Source organism: Xyrauchen texanus, chromosome 3, assembly GCF_025860055.1.
Source record: "Xyrauchen texanus isolate HMW12.3.18 chromosome 3, RBS_HiC_50CHRs, whole genome shotgun sequence".
In the NCBI taxonomy this organism is placed as follows: domain Eukaryota; kingdom Metazoa; phylum Chordata; class Actinopteri; order Cypriniformes; family Catostomidae; genus Xyrauchen; species Xyrauchen texanus.
The window spans coordinates 19653731-19672934 of NC_068278.1; the positions used below are offsets into that span (position 1 = coordinate 19653731).

The 19204-nt window shown below is 36.3% G+C and overlaps 1 protein-coding gene across 1 annotated transcript; it reads left to right on the top strand.

Annotated features, from left to right (window-relative positions):
* The first annotated feature begins 917 nt into the window (after positions 1-917).
* Positions 918-18673, top strand: LOC127621388 (leucyl-cystinyl aminopeptidase-like). Its single transcript, XM_052094961.1, has 18 exons — positions 918-1138; positions 4205-5018; positions 5170-5308; positions 6409-6540; positions 6630-6750; positions 6906-7057; positions 8052-8165; positions 8279-8410; positions 8531-8662; positions 8810-8958; positions 9338-9429; positions 10796-10979; positions 12027-12183; positions 12310-12494; positions 13099-13260; positions 13358-13498; positions 15938-16019; positions 16102-18673. Exons 1-18 carry the CDS (start codon positions 1120-1122, stop codon positions 16231-16233), a joined length of 3039 nt encoding a protein of 1012 aa, XP_051950921.1. The 5' UTR covers positions 918-1119; the 3' UTR covers positions 16234-18673.
* The last annotated feature ends 531 nt before the right edge of the window (positions 18674-19204 follow it).

Consider the following 19204-nt stretch of genomic DNA (forward strand, 5'->3'; position numbering starts at 1 on the left):
ATCCCAGGAGATCAGCAGTTGTATATATACAATCATTGAGATGCAGGTCAGAAGCTTCAGTTAATGTTCACCATCAACCATCAGAATATGGAAAAAATGTGATCTCAGTGATTTTGACTGTGGCATGATTGTTGGTGCCAGACGACTCAGGTTTGAGTATTACACTGCTGACACGATTAGCTGATTAGATAACCACATGAATAAGTAGATGTACAGGTGTTCCTAACAAAGTGCTCAGTGAGTCTGATGTTGTCCTTGTAGACGATCAATAGGCCAATGAGTTCAGTGTCTGCACAGTGTGTATTTTCTAGTGCAGCAGAACAGGGAAGTAAAGCTCAGGTCGCTTGTTAGACAGCAGTGATTGTCACGTTCCTCTTGTGTCCTCTGTTATACCGATACTATGTGTGCAGTATGCTGCAATGGCTCGATAAACCCCTCCTGCTAATTGCAGTGAGGATCGATGATTTTAATGGGGGTGAAGTGAGAGAAATGTACATCGTGCTAACAATGCTAAGCTAGCACCAGCTGAAATGACTCGTTCCAGCGTTTAGCCAAAGTCGTTCTAGCAAGTCAGTCCACTGTAGGGCATGTTTGGAACGCTCTCGGGAGGCAATTTCCAGTCAAGAAAGTACAGCTCCTATCTACTTGAATGGAGAAAGATTAATATCTAAAAAACGGTTCGTCAAGTTTACGATCAAAAACCATATTTCAAATCAATAATAAAATATGACAGTACTGGTATCATAAATTGTGCTTCTCTACATCATATTTCGCTAAACAACGCACATTTCCCGGCTTGTATAGCTAATGCGCATGCGCGTTCTAGAACTGATTGACAGGCGATGACTGTGTCTATAAGGTGATTGGCTATTTTACCTGTAAGGCGGGACTTCTTTTCTGCATCCGTTGGTCGCTCAGATCTCCGTGGTTGAGTGTTCCAATTTCTCCCATTCATTTTAATAGAAGTGGTCCATCTCTGCAAAATTATCTCTGGTTTAGTGTAGTCAATGTGTGTGGCTCTTCACGTTTCGCAGAAAGAAACCTGCTACTAGAGGAATTGTTTTTTGTTGTTGTCTGTTTATTTGTTTTTACATCAGACTGAATTATTGACATCGAGGCATGGAGTCGTTTGATAGCGGTAAGAATGTCTTGCATGTGTACTCTTTATTTGCACGCGAAGGTCTGTGCGCTGCCACTGTCAAAAGTTATTAGCTAACAGGCTACTAGCCGCGTCACTTTATAACAACAATGCATTCCAGTCTTATAAATGACTGCTCTCTCGTAGTGTGATGACGTCTTTAAGTGAGGTCCTGATTCAGTAACGATGAATACAGAGTCAGTTATTTTGCTGATTTGGTTGAATACCCAAAGGGAACATTCATGCAAACTCCCAGCTAGCACACAGACTGTAAACAGTCACAGTGCATCTGCTCTGAAAGTTCATAATAGTGAACAACAGCAAAAGTGTAAGGTCATGATATCACCTCTGCTGTTTAACAGAATGATAGTAGATATAATAATGTATAATTTTTTATGAATTGGAGGAAATAGAATAATTAGTGTTGTTTTTGTTGACTGACATTGACGTGACATCTCGCCCTGCTCTTCGTCAGCATCTAAATTTGAATTGATTTTCGCTTTAAGACTGAATTTCTGTATGCACGCATCAATTCAAATCTCCCAATGATCAAAGGGGCCATGTTTTGCCCTAAATCTTGTCACAATTTTGGCAAGGTGACATTTGCTGCTTGTTTAGCAGTTTATGGTCTTGCGCAGGTGTTACATTGGATAGCTGGTTGTCACTTAGCTATTACTGTCATCGTGTATTTCATGTTTGGTTAAAGTTTGAGCTGTCTAACAGCCAGTGAATGCAAGAAAGAAAAAAAAAAAAAAAAAAAAAGTGGTTATTGCTTGTTCTTGTTGACTTCCTGAATGAAAGTTGGTCTGATAAGAGGATGAACCTCACAAAACCTGTCAAAAACATGTTCAGGTCTTCTATTGCCCAAACACAAGTTATGCTCCTATAAACCAAATAAAGGCTATTTTCAGAAACATTCTTATTTTCATTGTGAAAATTTCATGACAATTAATTAAGCACCTTCCCCCATTCTTATTATTTGTAGATTAAATGCACCGATACCACTTTTTCTTTTCAGAAATCTGAAATTTCAGTATTGGCCAATCGTGATTCAATACCAGTGTATTTTTTTCTTTTTTTCTTTTTGCATAATCAGTTTAGAATATCTTTACATTATTGTGTGGAAATAATTGGGTGTATTCTTTAATTCGTAGAGAGAAACACAAACCTCCAACTACACATTATTTCAATATAAATGTATAGCTTATTAAGAACACTTTATTATTAACTATTCTACTGGATAATGTAGCAGCAAAAGGAATATTCTGGGTTCAATCAAAGTTAAGCTCAGTTGACAGCATTTGTGGCATAATAATGATTACCACAAAAAATTAGTTTGACTTGCCTCTACTTTTCTTAAAAAAAAAAAAAGCACACATATGGGTTACAGTGAGGCACTTAGAGGGGCCAATATGTAAATGATAAATACTATTTAAAAAGTATAGACACAAGACATCAACATTTTATGTGTTAACATGATTTTAGTGTGAGAAAATGGATGAATAACCTTTTCTGTGTTATAACTAAATTAACAAATTTGTTGCCATGATGATGTAATATCAACAAACCCTAAAATTACTGTAAAACATTGATTTAAACATCTTTATAGCTCAAATAATACATGAGTTTAGCAGAAGAATGAATGTAAGCGCTTTTATAAAATTATAAGCTTCACGTTTCTGCCTTTAAACTCTCCAGAAATTGTCCCCGTTCACTTCCATTGTAAGTGCCTTACTGTAACCTCGATTTTTACTCATGTACTCGTTACAAATTTTCCCATGTCGTGTTCGACAGAGCCAATCCATGTTCAATGGAAATTATTTATTTTATAACATTAAAAAATCTTTTTTACCTCTTTGTACATTTTAAAATCACAATTCCGATGTAAAACAGTGATCTGATGACAAAATAAGGTAAGTGACATTTACATTTATGCATTTGGCAGACGCTTTTACCAAAGTGACTTACTGTGCACTTATTACAGGGACAATCCCCCCGAAGCAACCTGGAGTTAAGTGCTCAAGGACACAATGGTGGTGGCTGTGGGGATCGAACCAGCAACCTTCTGATTAACAGTTATGTGTTTTAGCCCACTACGCCACCACCACTCCAATTGACATAATATTGGTATCAGCCTATAGGTTTTTGTTAAAATCAGTATTTTCCAAAAAGTTTCATATCAGTGCATCCCTAATAATAGTAATGGTTTAAGAATTATATCATATGCAGCTATTTTAATGTAATTCATATTTTTTTTGTTCACTTTTAATGTTTTAAAATTAAAAGATAAAATTCTGTATTATTTAATCATCATGAAAATAATGTCACAATGCAAAAAATCGTCTTAAAATAGGTTACTTTTTATTTATGTGTGATGCGTTTATGGCTGAAACATTTTCAGACTGAGCACTGTGCTAAATGAAAGGGTTGCACTGATAGGAAATCATATATATATATGCTTTTTTAATGCGCAATACAAAATAATTTGTGCAACAAACTTGAGATTTGCTGCTAGGTCTGTAGTTGGGACATTTGTGGTTTCAAGTTCTGTGTTAAGCAGGGTCATTTTTAGCACTGTGTTAGTTCAGCTATGATTTGTCTTTGTATTCAGTTAGTATAATTCTGTCTTGAAGGAGGAAGTCAAAAGAGGAAGAATGCAGACATTTTATTTTCGATCAGGTTATTGACCAATCTTATGCAGATGAAAGTTTAACAAATATTGTACTCAGGAAAAAGTATGTTGTGAACTGAAGTGTGCATTGGTCACAGCCTGTGGTTCAAGTTGATGAATTGAATAATTTATTGAATCCTTCTCAAAATCTCCAATATTTCAAGGTGCATGAAAAGTTGCTTGTCTTTCATCTTAAGTTTCACTTTCATATGCTGGCTTTACACTCTGACATAGAAGGCTTGTTTAAGCAGACTACAAAATCACACAACTTTTCAGAAAAGATTGCAGTTACCCTACACAACATCAACTGCACTGCTTGTCAACAGGAAGCTACAGCCAACTACACTGCTTTTTGACTTCTCTTACGTTTTGTCTATTGCCACTGTAACCTACAGGAAGAGCTCCAATGCCCAGGAACATGATTGAGAACAACATGTTTGAGGAAGAGCCAGATGTGGTGGATTTGGCCAAGGAGTCCCCATCCTATCCCATAGATTCAGACGATGTGGTCTACGAACCACGAAGCTCACGACTGCTAGTCAGAGGACTGGGAGAAAATGACTTGGACGAAGACGAGGAAGAATATGAATCATCTGCTCGGCTTCTTGGAATGTCCTTCATGAACCGCAATTCCAGTCAGCGTAGTGCTGTCTTGTCCTACACCCGCCAACATCCTTCTGAATGTTGCTCGATGCCTTCTGCTAGGACAATGGTGGTAGGTGTTCTCATCTTGGTACTGGTTGCCTCCATGATTATGGTCATCTGCTTCCTGCCAGGTTGCACTTTCACCCGAGGTGGTTGTAAGAAGACCATAGACACTGTCTATCCAGTGTCCACAAGTGGAGAACTTTTCCCCTGGACAGAGTTGAGGTTACCAGTCAGTGTACACCCTGTGCATTACAGTATTTCACTTCATCCCAACCTGACCTCCATGACCTTCCAAGGAAGTGTGTCGACCATAGTGAAGGTCTTGCAGGCAACCAAAAAGATAGTTCTCCACAGTTCTGATATGAAAATAATCAGTGCCTCTTTTGACGGTAAAGAGGTTAAGATCTTGGAGTACAAACCATGGCAGCAGATTGCCATCAAATTTCCAGATGATCTTAAGAAGGGACAGTATGTACTGAATATTAACTACACAGCAAACTTCTCCAGCAGCTATGATGGCTTCTACAACAGCTCATATGTTGATACAACTGGTGCAAAAAGGTACTTGGAGCCCAAATAACCTTTGTGTAACCTTCTAGATATGAAGGACATTTTTTAATTAAGTCTTCTGTTTTGATTGACAGTTACTTCTGTCTTCAATTCAGTTATTCCTGTCATGCACTTCCTTTAATTTGCTCCATCTCTCTTCCAGAGTTTTAGCTGCTACTCAGTTTGAACCCCTGGCAGCCCGCAAGGCTTTCCCTTGTTTTGACGAGCCAGGTTTTAAATCTACTTTTCTAATTAAGATAACAAGAGAACCCAAGTACATCAGCCTTTCAAACATGCCCAAGGTAGAGATTCCAATGTATTTATTTATTTTTCTTTGTCCTTTAATTTAAGAGGTTAATACAGAAAATATTTATTGCAAATTGCACATTTATAATTTATTGTTAAAGGTGCACTCTGTAATTTTCCTCATTAAAAAAGTTTTACTCCTAAAAAAACTAAAACAAATAGTAATATGGAAACGGATGAATAAAATCATTAGCACTCACATGAAATGAAGACTCCATTCATATCAGTAACTTTATGAAACCTGTTTTATTCTACATGAAGCAGATCCCCTCATGGGGTCTACCATATTAGCATCACATGACCAGCTGAATACGACTCACTTAATCTCATGAACAGCCCTGTTTTTGGAAGCTTTCACTCATGGGTTAAAATGAATCATGGCTGACTGCGGAGGCAGTGGGTAAAGACGCTGACTACCACCCCTGGAGTCGCGAGTTCAAATCCAGGGTGTGCTGAGCGACTCCAGCCAGGTCTCCTAAGCAACCAAATTGTCCCGGTTGCTAGGGAGGGTCGATTCACATGGGTTATCCTCCTCGTGGTCGCTAAAATGTGGTTCTCGCTCTCGGTGGGGTGCGTGGGGAGTTGTGCGTGGATGCTGCGAAGAATAGCGTGAAGCCTCCACATGTGCTAAGTCTCCATGGTAGCGTGCTCAACATACCACAAGATAAAATGCATGGGTTGATGGTCTCCGACACGGAGCCAACTGAGATTCATCCTCCGCCATCCAGAGTCACTACGCCACCATGAGAACTTAGAGTGCATTGGGAATTGGGCATTCGAAATAGGGGAGAAAAGGGGGGGAAATCATGGCTGACTGTGATTTAGTGATTTTATATAATGACTTCAGTAACTATTCCGTTCAAGTGTTGCTGCGTCCATGTTTCTAGGTGTCCGTGTAAGTCCAAGATGACTACCATATTAACCAACACAAGATAAACAAGAAATTACTTAGTGCACCTTTAAAGTGTCAGATACAACCCTTTAAAGTTGTAAGAATTACACTAATGTGCAAGTATGTCTCAAACTACTGTATAATATGTAGGCCAATGTTATATAATCTTATATGATTGATAAACTGTTGTAATGATTGTTTTAGGTCAAAACCTCTAATTTAAGCAATGGGCTTCAAGAAGATGAGTTTGAGAAAAGTGTTAATATGAGCACTTACCTGGTTGCGTTTATAGTGGCTGAATTCAGCAGTGTCAGTAAGAATGTCTCTAAAACTATGGTATGTATTCTTTTCAAAATAAGTGTTTTTATAATGAAAACTGTAGTGCATGTTGGTATAGTTAATTTTTCTTTCCAAATGTTGTGCAGGTGTCTGTGTATGCAGTTCCAGACAAAAAAGACCAAGTGCATTATGCTCTGGAAACAGCTGGCAAATTGTTGGATTTCTACAACACATTCTTTGAAATTGACTACCCACTAAGCAAGCTGGGTGAGAACTCAAACTTCAAACAGGGAATATTAGATGACTGGAATAGTGAAGAGTACATATTAATGTTGTTTTAAAAATAACAAACTTGATGTTAAACGTGTTTATTTCTGGCAGTTGTCATGACATTTTGTGACCCAAGTGTCCTTGACTAATAGATTTAGTGGCCATTCCTGACTTCCTTGCTGGAGCCATGGAAAACTGGGGACTAATTACATTCCGTGAGACAACTCTGCTAGTTGGGAATCATTCCTCCCCTATAGACAAGCAACTGGTGACATGTGTCATTGCTCATGAACTTGCCCACCAGGTAATTACGTTTCTAAACAAAGCAACATTCTCATGACAGGGTAATTATATGGGATGGCATGATTGTGAATGGAATAACTGACGTTTGTAGGTAATATCACCGAACCTTCGTGAAGTTGGCACCTTAAGTGGTCAGGATATTAATAAAAGTATTTCAATTTGTTTGTGCACACGAAATAAGGAATTGTGCTATTGAGCCATTTTTGAGAAGTCCAGTATAAAAAATGTTTTCATCATCTCAGTCATCATCCGCTATCCATGAAGTAGTGATGGGAATATTAAGCTTTCGGAAGCAATGGGGCTTTCAGTACAAACGTACACGATTCAATTGAATGCCATCCCGTGGTCAGAACAAATTAAGCGCAACTAAGCCACTCTGGCTGACAACGTTGTGTAGCAATACAATTTATTATTAATGCTATTATGTCTTTTGTTAAAAGTAAGTGTTTATAAATAAATAAGTAATAACCAAGTGAAGGCTCAAAAGCTTCACATATGAGTTAAGAAGTCACTGTGTCTGAGAGTACATTAATAACTGATTATTGAAACCTTAATAACTGATTATTAACATTAAGTTGTAATCTTGAGAAAACAGCATTTGTTATGTTGAGATCACAAGAAAACTAAGTAATAAACCATGAGCAACACAGGCTTCTGTAGATTAATCTTAACTTAATTACTCTGCCACTAATGCATTGCAAGAAATACAAAGTATGCAAGCTGCTTTTCAAGCGTATTTTATTCGAAGACAAGCACATTATTATACTACATCAGCAATAGTGGTTCACTCATACAAGTTAGGATGGATTGCTTTGTTTCATACCAATTGTTAACTGTATCAGAGTTCACACTAACCACACTTGGGGCCACACCAAAATCAATAGTGTTGCAAGATATCATTGGACAGGTCTACAAACCAGGTGATTTATGAGACTCAAAATCCAGGCATGATTTTAAAAGCCATTTCCTGCTTCAAACGTCCTTTTTCCTTTCAGTGGTTTGGAAATTTGGTCACTATGAGATGGTGGAATGATCTTTGGCTAAATGAAGGATTTGCAACCTACATGCAGTATACATCAATTGAAACTGTGTTCCCTGAACTTGATATAGTAAGTTTTAGTCAACATGAAAAAATATACCCTTTGTTTAATTTCATACTTTTTGGTTTAAATGTGTTATTGCTCTTGTGAAAAATCTTGTCATTTGCCTCTTTCATTTCCAGGACACTGAATTCTTAAGCGTTCGTTTCAGAGCCCTGGCCAAAGACGCATTGAACTCGTCCCACCCAGTGTCTAATATAGTGAGCACCCCAGAGCAGGTGGAAGAGATGTTTGACTCTGTGTCTTATGAGAAGGTATTGCATAAATGACCTGTTGCTTATGTACAGCCTTTACCTAACCATCTTTTTATGCCACAAATTAACCATGTCTTAACTTGTGTGCAAATGAACTTGTTTTCTCTCTTCTCATTAAAGGGGGCTTCAATACTTCTTATGCTTAAAGGAACACTCACAGATGAAGAGTTTCGAAAAGGAGTGATTGAGTATTTGCAGAAGTATACATTCAGAAACACAGAAAGTGAAGACTTATGGAACAGTCTATCCCAGGTCAGACCTTTCCTAAACCAATTTAAATCACAAAAACTCATCACTGGCCATACATTGATTGCATTTCAACATTAATGCACAACAAATGCTTGTCCTGTGCATGTAATTTTAACATTGTGAGCTAACATCTGCACTTGTTTTGCATAGGTGAGTAAACAACCCTTCAATATAGCCCAGATTATGAATACTTGGACTGTACAGAAGGGCTTTCCTCTGGTCTCAGTGAAGAGGAATGGCACTCAAGTGACACTGACCCAAGAACATTTCCATCTGAATTCTGAAAACACCAAAGACAGGTAGAGTACTTTTATGGCCACTTAGAACATTGATATTCAAATTTCCTGTAATGCATCAGGACGAGATTAGATCTGCCTGCAGATGGTTAGTAATGTTCTTTAGCCTCTTTGTACTAAATTAAGTACTTGAATTTCCTCTGTAAAGGCTAACTCTACTGCAAATCATTCTAAATTTGTTTCACAAGGTTTGTTGATGTCACCTCTCTCGGGATAGAATAGTCTTTTTGTTTCAAGTTGTCAAAGGGTCAGACATGCTCTGCTTTACTGTCAAAGTCATATATTGATCTGTAGTAAAAGCAACATTTATGTAAATTCAGCCTCTAGTAATGTTGAACCAATGTCAACTGATCCAAACTAACCACTGTTTTTTTTTCTGTAGTAGTTTGTGGCATATTCCCCTGACATATGTGAATAACAGCTGTAGTACTCACAGCTCCTGCAAGCAAGTATTCCATCTCAAGGACAAAACTGGTGAATATTGTCCCTTACATCACATGGGAAACCAGCTCTGTGAAAACTGGCTTCAGATTTTTTTTTTTGATTATTGTATTTAGTTAAGTCAGGGTGCTGTATCAGCACTATTTCACAGTCTAGTGCACACAAAAATAGTCAACTAGTGCTGGCAGAAATTGCTAGTTTCAAGCTGATTTACTTGCTTTACGCAACACAGCAAAATTGAATATTTACCTTTGTTTTGTCTTATCGGTATGTATAACTTTTGGACAGACAGTCACAACTTCTGATCACAAAATCTGTACAAATGGCCCTGTACGTATCAATCTGCGGAGAGTGCTGTACCATTTTGTATTAGATTTTTTTTCCACCTTGCTTTATTAATGTGGTATAGTCACAGATATCTCTGCCCCCTAAACAGCATGTCAAAACAAAAACTATTGCTTGTCGCTTACTGCTGTGTCATACAGTCTCGTTCTTGTCAAGAATAATCTACAATGAGGACCAGACTTGATGCTGTAGTTAGTAATCTGGCTAAAAGAGACTAGATCATGATGTGTATAGTGGGTAAAACTACCAATTTCCTAATGCATCGTGATCTTCATATGAACAATCTCGATATAGATACTTAAATCCCAAGATTGATCTTTTACTCTGTGCAAACCTACAATGAGAAGAAATCACTCGTATTGTCAACCAAATTTCACACAGTGTGACTAAAATATTTGGCAACTGGCTGGTAAATGTTTAGGTTTCATTCACCTGTGAATGAATTATCTATTATAGTGGTGGAGTATTCAGGAACGAGATCCTTTCACTGCGTGTTGAGAGTACAAGTTGTTCTTTGTAATGTGTGTCCAAAGAGGAGATCCACGCAACTGATTTGTCATTAAATAATGTCTCTTTTATTACCCTTTCTGTTCTCTGCAGTCAGTTGTTGATAAAAAAAAACAACAAAAAATAAACATTTAATCATGCATGGCACGTGTTCAACAATTCAATGTAAATTCTTACAAATAGTACAAATTATGCAATTAAACAATAAAACATTTACAAAATATAATATGTGCAATATAATATCATATTTATTTATTGATTGAATACATTGATTTGTTCTTTTTTAAAAAGCTAAATGTGACAAATTAAAAAAAAAAAGTCATAAATTATAATTAGTACAATTAATAATTTCATAACATACTAGGTTAAAAGGTCCCCTGTATAATGAACAGCATTAGCTGGGAGATAATTTATTTCATATATAAGAAAAAGGGACATTATAACTGAATATACCCATAAGAATTTATATCAAATCGAAATCGAATCAGGAAATCTGTATCACTACCCAGCCCTAATGATGTGTTCATCATTTTGAAATCTTTTACAGCCACATTAAAGCTTCCAGGTCAGGTGAAGTGGTTGAAGTTCAACTACAGGAGTGATGGCTTCTATATAGTGCATTATGACGATGAGGGGTGGAGGGTGTTGAATGAGGCATTGAGCGTGGACGTGAACATTCTCCCCCGTGAGGACAGAGCAGCACTCATCAATAACATCTTTGCTCTCTCCAGGTAGATCTACTTTTAAAGGCAACTTTAAAGTTATAAGACAAGATATAAAAGAGGTGTTTGCACAGGTTTCTCACAGTCATGGAGAGCCTGGAAACATCAGGTAATTTTTGATTTCCCAGCCTGGCAAAGTCATGAAATTAATAACATCCTTGAAGTCCTTGATTAATTTTTTGAAAAAAGTTTTTTGCTCCATTCTAAAATATTGCACCTGCTAAAAATTGGACTTTGTGAGTACAGTCTCAATTAAATTATTTTTGAAAATGCAACTCATGGACAACTGGAAAAGTCATTGAAATGTATCGGCCAGAATTGAAAAGATACTGTGACAGTGCATTCAGAGAACATCTCACACAGTTATATATACATACTACTTTAATGCGCAACAAAACCAGCAAGAAGTATACTGCAGTCTAACATCATATGATTTGTACTTTTGTTTTTTTTTTTTTTATATATATAGAGGTAGTTGAAATTACATACTATTTGAAAGTTGACATTTCCTGTAGTGTGACATGCTATAATTTATTCAAAACTATTTTAAACAGCAATTTTGCTAATTCTAATTAAGCACAGTTTTTGTGATTACGTGTTCATTTAGAGAATATGTGAAATAGTTGTACTTTTAAAAATGTAATTGTCATGCTACAGGACCATTAAAATGAACTAGTGAAGGCACAAATGTGATTAAAACCTTAATAAAAACCTTAAAGGGATAGCTCACAAAAAAATTTAAACATTCAGTCATCATTTACTCACCCCTATGTTGTTTCAAAACCCATATGACTTTCTGTGGAATACTGAAGGAATTGTTAGGCAGAATAACAGCCTCATTCACATTCATTGTATACCTATTGGGTGAACTATCACTTTTAAAAGAATAGAAAAACATAAATGTTTCCTTATACAGTCATATTTTAACCTATAATCTTGATATTTATACATGTTATATGTCAACTACCCATGGGCCTCAGTAAATAAGTGGAAATAAAGGTTTTTGAATGTTACGATATGCATTTAAGGATGCTCACAATTATGCTTAATGTCCAGGTTGGGCAAGGTGTCCTTCAGGCAGGTCTTAAATCTAATGGAGTACATCGGAAATGAGACAGAGACTGCTCCTCTCACTGAAGCTCTCTTCCAGCTTGCTCAGATATACAGATTGCTTGACAAAAGATCAGAGTTGAGCTTGGTCTCTAGAATGAAGGTTGGTATTGCATTTAGCTACTGTACATCTTGTGTAGCAGTTGTCGTCAAATGCTTTTCTTGTTTTTAATTTAATGTATTTAATGTTTTAAATTGTTTGCATTTTTATTTCTTTATTTTTTTGCAGAGTTACATTTTTCACCATTTTGGCAATTTAATGGACAGTCAATCATGGGAACAGGAAATCTCTATGTCTAAGATTACACTTAGGTCTGCTCTGTTGGAGATGGCATGTTCCCTTGACGGACACAACTGCACAACACAGGCCAAACTTCTCTTTGATCAGTGGTTGGCTTCCAACAAGACTAAACAGTAAGTTTAAGCAATGATGCTCAGAAAGCGTAGACTCTGTTCTTTTCCTGCAGGTTACTGTAGTTATCTTTAAATGTGTGCGACTGGCTAGACAGTGTATTTTCAAACCACGGTTAGCTTGATCATAGTCAAAAGCTGTGTTTTTATAATGGCATGCCAAGTTATAAAATACAATAGAATGAAATGCATATCAAAAATGTGTTCTACGAGCCATTTTTGTCTTAAATGTGTACTATATTTATCTGTATACACCTGCTTTGTTTGCCTGCAGATGTGATTTGTTTTTTACCCTTTGTTACCACATTTGTGTAAAGTTGTTACTAAATTTCATATTCATAAAAAGCTACAGTATGGAACACATGATCATGAATCATGATCTATTGTGGCTGTCACTTGCAAGTACTTGGGTACTCGTGCCCATTGCCCATCTCTATGACTGCTTTACTTGGTTTACTTGGACTGCTTTTTTACATGGCCTTTTGCCGAATATTTTCAACTGCTTCTCATTAACTAATTGGCCCTTGTCTTTGACTCTTAATACTACTCACTCCTGCAGTGTTGCATTCAGGATCAGACTAATGATGTGCCTGCCGTGTTGTTTTAGGATTCCGAGTGACCTCATGAGAACAGTCTTCAAAGTTGCTGCCCAAACAGAAGATGGTTGGACGACACTTTTAGACACGTATAAATACTCCATCTATGACACAGAGAAGCTCAAGACACTGGAGGCTTTGACCAGTACTCGGGATGTAAAAAAAATTATATTGTAAGGCTGGACAATATATTCGTTACAGGGAAAATTATTTTGCCTAATTATTGTGAAATATCAACACACATTAACACTTAATTTGATTTCTCTTTAGAATTCTACAAAACAGTCTTGATGGAAGTGTGATTCAAACACAGGAATTTCCATTTGTGATCAACACAATTTGCAGGAACCTTCCTGGCTACCTCTATGCTTGGGATTTTGTAAAGGAGAACTGGGATAAAATCATTAAAAAGTGAGTGGTGAATTGGTCTCATATCACAAGAATCAAACAACCCCTGAAGAGTAAAGGTTCTATGATTTTACAATGATATTTTAAAGGGATGTCAGTATTTTAGCAACTTTTAAAGGATTAGTTCACCCAAAAATTAAGATTCTATAATGATTTACTTATTAAGATTTGATATTAGCAAACTATAGTTTTGGTAAGTCTATTAGAAAATCTACTTTGTGCATGACACGTGTAATTAAATTATTGTTTACAGACAGATTGTTTAACTTTTAATTGACTATATCACAATTCCAGTGGGTCAGACTCAGAAGTTTACATACACTAAGTTAACTGTGCCTTTAAGCAGCTTGAAAAATTCCAGAAAATGATGTTAAGCAATTAGCCAATTGGCTTCTGATAGGCTAATTGGAGTCAATTGGAGGTGTTCCTGTGGATGTATTTTCAGGCCTACCTTCAAACTCAGCGCCTCTTTGCTTGACATCATGGGAAAATCAAAAGAAATCAGACCAGGCCTTAGAAAAAAAAAATTTGGACCTTCGTAAGTCTGGTTCATCCTTGGGAGCTATTTCCAAATGCCTGAAGGTAACACATTCATCTGTACAAACAATAGTATGCAAGTATAAACACCATGTGACCACACAGCCATCATACCGCGTGGGAAGGAGACACATTCTGTCTCATAGAGATTAACATAGTTTGGTGCGAAAAGTACAAGATGCTGGAGGAATCCTGTAGACAAGTATCTATATCCACAGTAAAATTATGCCATGACAAAACCCTGACCTTAATCTGATAGAAATTTTGTGGGCAGAACCGAAAAAGCGTGCGTGAGCAAGGAGGTCTACAAACCTGACTCAGTTACACCAGTTCTGTCTGGAGGAATGGGCCACAATTCCAGCAACTTATTGTAAGAAGCTTGTGGAAGTTAAACAATTTAAAGGCAATGCTACCAAATACTAACAAAGTGTATGTAAACTTCTGACCCACTGGGAATGTGATGAAAGAAATAAAAGCTGAAATAAATAATTCTCTCTACTATTATTCTGACATTTCACATTCTTAAAATATAGTTATCCTAACTGACCTAAGACAGGGAATGTTTTCCTTCTTTAAATGTCAGGAATTATGAAAAATTGAGTTTAAATTAATTTGGCTAAGGTGCATGTAAACTTCTGACTTTAACATACAGTGCATCCGGAAAGTATTCACAGCGCTTCACTTTTTCCAAATTTTGTTATGTTACAGCCTTATTCCAAAATGGATTAAATTCATTGTTTTCCTCAAAATTCTTCAAACAATACCCCATAATGACAACGTGAAAGAAGTTTGTTTGAAATCTTAGCAAATGTATTAAATATTAAAAATGTAAAAATCCCATGTACATAAGTATTCACAGCCTTTGCCATGACACTCAAAATTGAGCTCAGGTGCATCCTGTTTCCTCTGATCATCCTTGAGATGTTTCTACAACTTGACTGGAGTCCACCTGTGGTAAATTCAGTTGATTGGACATGATTTGGAAAGGCACACACCTGTCTATATAAGGTCCCACAGTTAACAGTGCATGTCGGAGAACAAACCAAGCCATGGAGTCCAAGCAATTGTCTGTAGACCTCCGAGACAGGATTATATCGAGGATCTGGGGAAGGGTACAGAAACATTTCTGCAGCATTGAAGGTCCCAATGAGCACACTGGCCTCCATCATCCGTAAAAGGAAGAAGTTTGGAGCAACCAGGGGAGAAGGGCCTTAGTCAGGGAGGTGATCAAGAACCCGATGGTCACTCTGACAGAGCTCCAGCGTTTCTCTGTGGAGAGAGGAGAACCTTCCAGAAGAACAACCATCTGCAAAAAAAACCTGCTCCAGAGCGCTCTGGACCTCAGACTGGGGCAAAGGTTCATCTTCCAACAGGACAACGACCCTAAACACACAGCCAAGATAACATCTGGAGAGATCTGAAAATGGCTGTGCACCGACGCTCCCCATCCAACCTGATGGAGCTTGAGAGGTCCTGCAAAGAAGAATGGGACAAACTGCCCAAAAATGGGTGTGTCAAGCTTGTAGCATCATACACAAAAAGACTTTAGGCTGTAATTGGTGCTAAAGGTGCTTCAACAAAGTATTGAGCAAAGGCTGTGAATACTTATGTACATGTGATTGATTTATTTATTTATTTATAAAAAAAATTTTGCTACGATTTCAAACAAACTTCTTTCACGTTGTCATTATGGGGTATTGTTTGTAGAATTTTGAGGAAAATAATTAATTGAATCCATTTTGGAATAAGTCTGTAACATAACAAAATGTGGAAAAAGTGAAGCGCTGTGAATACTTTCGGGTGCACTGTACATGTAAACCCTTTAAAAAAAGGTTTTATGAACTGATTTTGTACATGTAAAAGCACTCAATTGCAGATTTAGCATTTTTTACATTTTCACTAAAGGTTTCCTGTCGGATCTTATGCCATTCAAAGCATCATCATGTCTACAACCAGTCAGTTTTCCACAAAAACACATCTCAAGGAGGTATGTTCATCCCAAAGACATACTGATATTTTTGCTATTTTGCTTGTACTTTTTTATTGATTTAAAATGTTTTATCGCTTAGGCACAGAACTTCTTCAGTTCTCTGGGGGACAGAGGTTCTCAGATGAGGATCGTGCAGGAGGCCATTGAGACCATTAAGCTCAACATGCAATGGATGGAGAATAACCTCAACACACTTCAGAACTGGTTGTAGTGTGAGGAGGTGGCTCTCCTCTCATGCCTCTCACTCCTCAGGTGATGTCTTCGGGCACATGCAGCTGTAAGTCATGTTACTGTGACTAAAGCCAGAGCCATAAATGTACAAAGTTAGGTCAGGGTCAAAATAGAATAGCAGATTTACTTTTGATTGAAAGGTCATGTTAAAATGTTCCTTTTCAGGGTATCTTCTAAGGATTTTGTACTTAAGTACTTGCAGACTTATTAGATATCTGCCTGAATACATTTAAAAAGGAAGCCGTTATTACCATCTTATATAAATAAACAAGATGTGTGTTGTGTCAACAGCAGGTATTTTTCTTTCCTGACTATGTCATGAGTGAAATGAAACCATAAAGTCAACATGTGATCTCTTGTGTCATAACTTTAGCTTTAATTGCTGCTTTAGAAAAGTTGGTGCAGTGTCTTCTCTCTGTTTACATTGGAGGCCCAACTCTTCATGTGTATGACTCTCGCCACAAGCAAAGTTTGCACTATTCAAAATTTCAGCTTGCTCAGGGCTATTCTGGTTGTTTTTGAAATATATATAATGATTCATTTGATCCCTTTTACTTAATGTTGGTTGCTACAGACCAGATCCTTCCTTTAGTATCTCATAAGTATGCCTTTTGTGTATTTGCCTAGAAATTGTGCTTTTATAGAAGTGCCATCAGATCCCCCTTTCTTCTAGGTATAAAAGCAGAGATCTGATATATTTGCAAAATGAGCAGACAATCGATGGTCAAAGTATTTGTCTTTTATTTATGTCTTTGGTGGCAATGGTTTTTATTATTTGCCTAGTTTGCAATGCCTGTATACAGTACTGTGTAAATGTTTTTGCCTTTGAAATTTTCCATATAACTATCTTCCTTTGCACAAGATGTATTTTGGAGAATCTAATTAGAGTTGAGTGTGTATATTATGAATTACATTTTGTGCAGGCTTATATATAGGTTTTCTTATTGTCAAAGTTTGTTAGCATTTATAAAACATGAATTTTATTTTGGTTTTGCTTTGCACATTTTGTTTTATTGTTACATAGACAACACATGTAACAGATTATAGCTCTACAATACATGTAGGGTTTTGTGTTACTGATGCATTTTGCTTTCATGCATTTTCACAGATATGTTCTTGCTTTTAAGAAATTATTTTTGAAGAATATTTCAAATGCATTTACTCATTCAAAACCTATGGAGTTAAAACAGCATAAAAAGCTGCATGCATTAATTGACAAATGCATGGATGAAAATGCACAAATTTATCCACTGTTTTATAATCAAAGAAATAATAATTTGTACAGAAATACAGAGCTGTTTTAATTTGTGTATTGCCTTTGTAATAATATAATTATATATTAATCTCGATTTATAATGTTAATATGATAATTACGCTTCCAGGTTTACAGCTCTGATCTGACCTCATGAAATGTCAAAAATGACTGGTACATTGTTATTATTTTGATTATAGCAGTTGTAATGTGGCTCTTAATCAAAAGCTTTATTAATGTATATGTGTTAAACATGAATGATGGTCTTTATTGGACAAACAGCCTTGCTTACACTGTATGACAGTTATTTGAGACTTCTAATTTTAAGTTGGATTTTTACACTTAACAATTAATGTATTCATGCTTGTTACTCTGGTTTTGGTCAAACACGAGGATTATGATTGTAATTCCCTTGCATCTGAATTTTTCTGGATTAGCAGTATGGAGTGTAATAACTACAGTATATTATTCTGTTGAATCAGTTTTCTGGAATTATTAATCTTAATATTTCAGCTATCATGCTTTGTGGTTTATTTGCACTTGTAATTTTCTGTCATTTACCTCATGTGTTTATGCTGTGTTTACTGACATTTGCAAAATAAGCCTTTTCATGTATTATTTTTTCCCACCTGAAATTTACAGTTCATACCCACCCACCCACCCCCACCCCCAAAAGGATAATAATTTTTTAGGCTTGGCAAAATGTTTAAAGCTCAAATATATATTTTTTTAATATATGTTTGAATAGGTTGTGAGGGATATTGTTTTTATTATTATTATTATTTTGTGTTAAACAGCTTTACACTGTATTTGGATTTTAAGTTTGTAAGATTTTGCTTAGTGGGAGACCAGTGACCCATCTATAAAAAAGACAAATAATAAAACGGTTTGTGAACAAATATCCCTGAAACGCATTAGTCCATGCTCAGCTTTTGTCCTTTTAATTCAGTAGATGGCGCTGTTTCCATTTGTTTTCTAATGAAAATAATTTAGTCTCCGTGATAAAGGAAGACATCACGTGACTTGATAAAAAAGGAAATTTACTTAATAGAAAATATTTGGTTTTATAGGGGAGACTGGGGCTAGATATAAGTAACTAAGATTAAGTTTTCATCAGCAGTAGTTTAGTTTGTTGGTTTCAAACTAAAAAATGACAATAAAAGTGAAATAACAACTTCAATTAGATTTGTGTGTGTGAATTCTATCTTACAATCTAATATTTCAACATCATATTTTTGCTATAGCTGTTGAGTAAACAAGGGAACACACACTTCCATACATTCAGACAAGGGTCTTTACAGTATGAAGGTAGATTATGCACAAAAGTTTGTACTGTGTTCTGTCAGGTCAGGACAAGTTGTCACATGTTGTAAATGTAATACATTTATACAATTTACTCATTACAATTTGGCCAATACAATTGTTTCATGTTTTGCACTTTACCTTATAATTTTTTTATGTTTCATATACACTCACTGGCCACTTTATTTGGGACATCTACTTATTCATGTGAGTACATCAGTTTAATGTATAAAATCATGGAGATATGGGTCAGGAGCTTTAGTTATTGTTCACATCAACCATCAGAATATGGAAAAAATGTGATCTCAGTGATTTCAACAGTGGCATGATTGTTGGTGCCAGACGGGCTGGTTTGAGTATTTCTGTAATGGCTGATCTCCTGGGATTTTCACGCACA

Bases quoted from the DNA above. Each gene is read 5' to 3' on its own strand.
- LOC127621388 (XM_052094961.1), top strand. The intron at 7,058-8,051 runs GTAATTACGTTT...TTTTCCTTTCAG, and splicing joins CTCATGAACTTGCCCACCAG to TGGTTTGGAAATTTGGTCAC. The intron at 13,261-13,357 runs GTAAGGCTGGAC...ATTTCTCTTTAG, and splicing joins GATGTAAAAAAAATTATATT to AATTCTACAAAACAGTCTTG.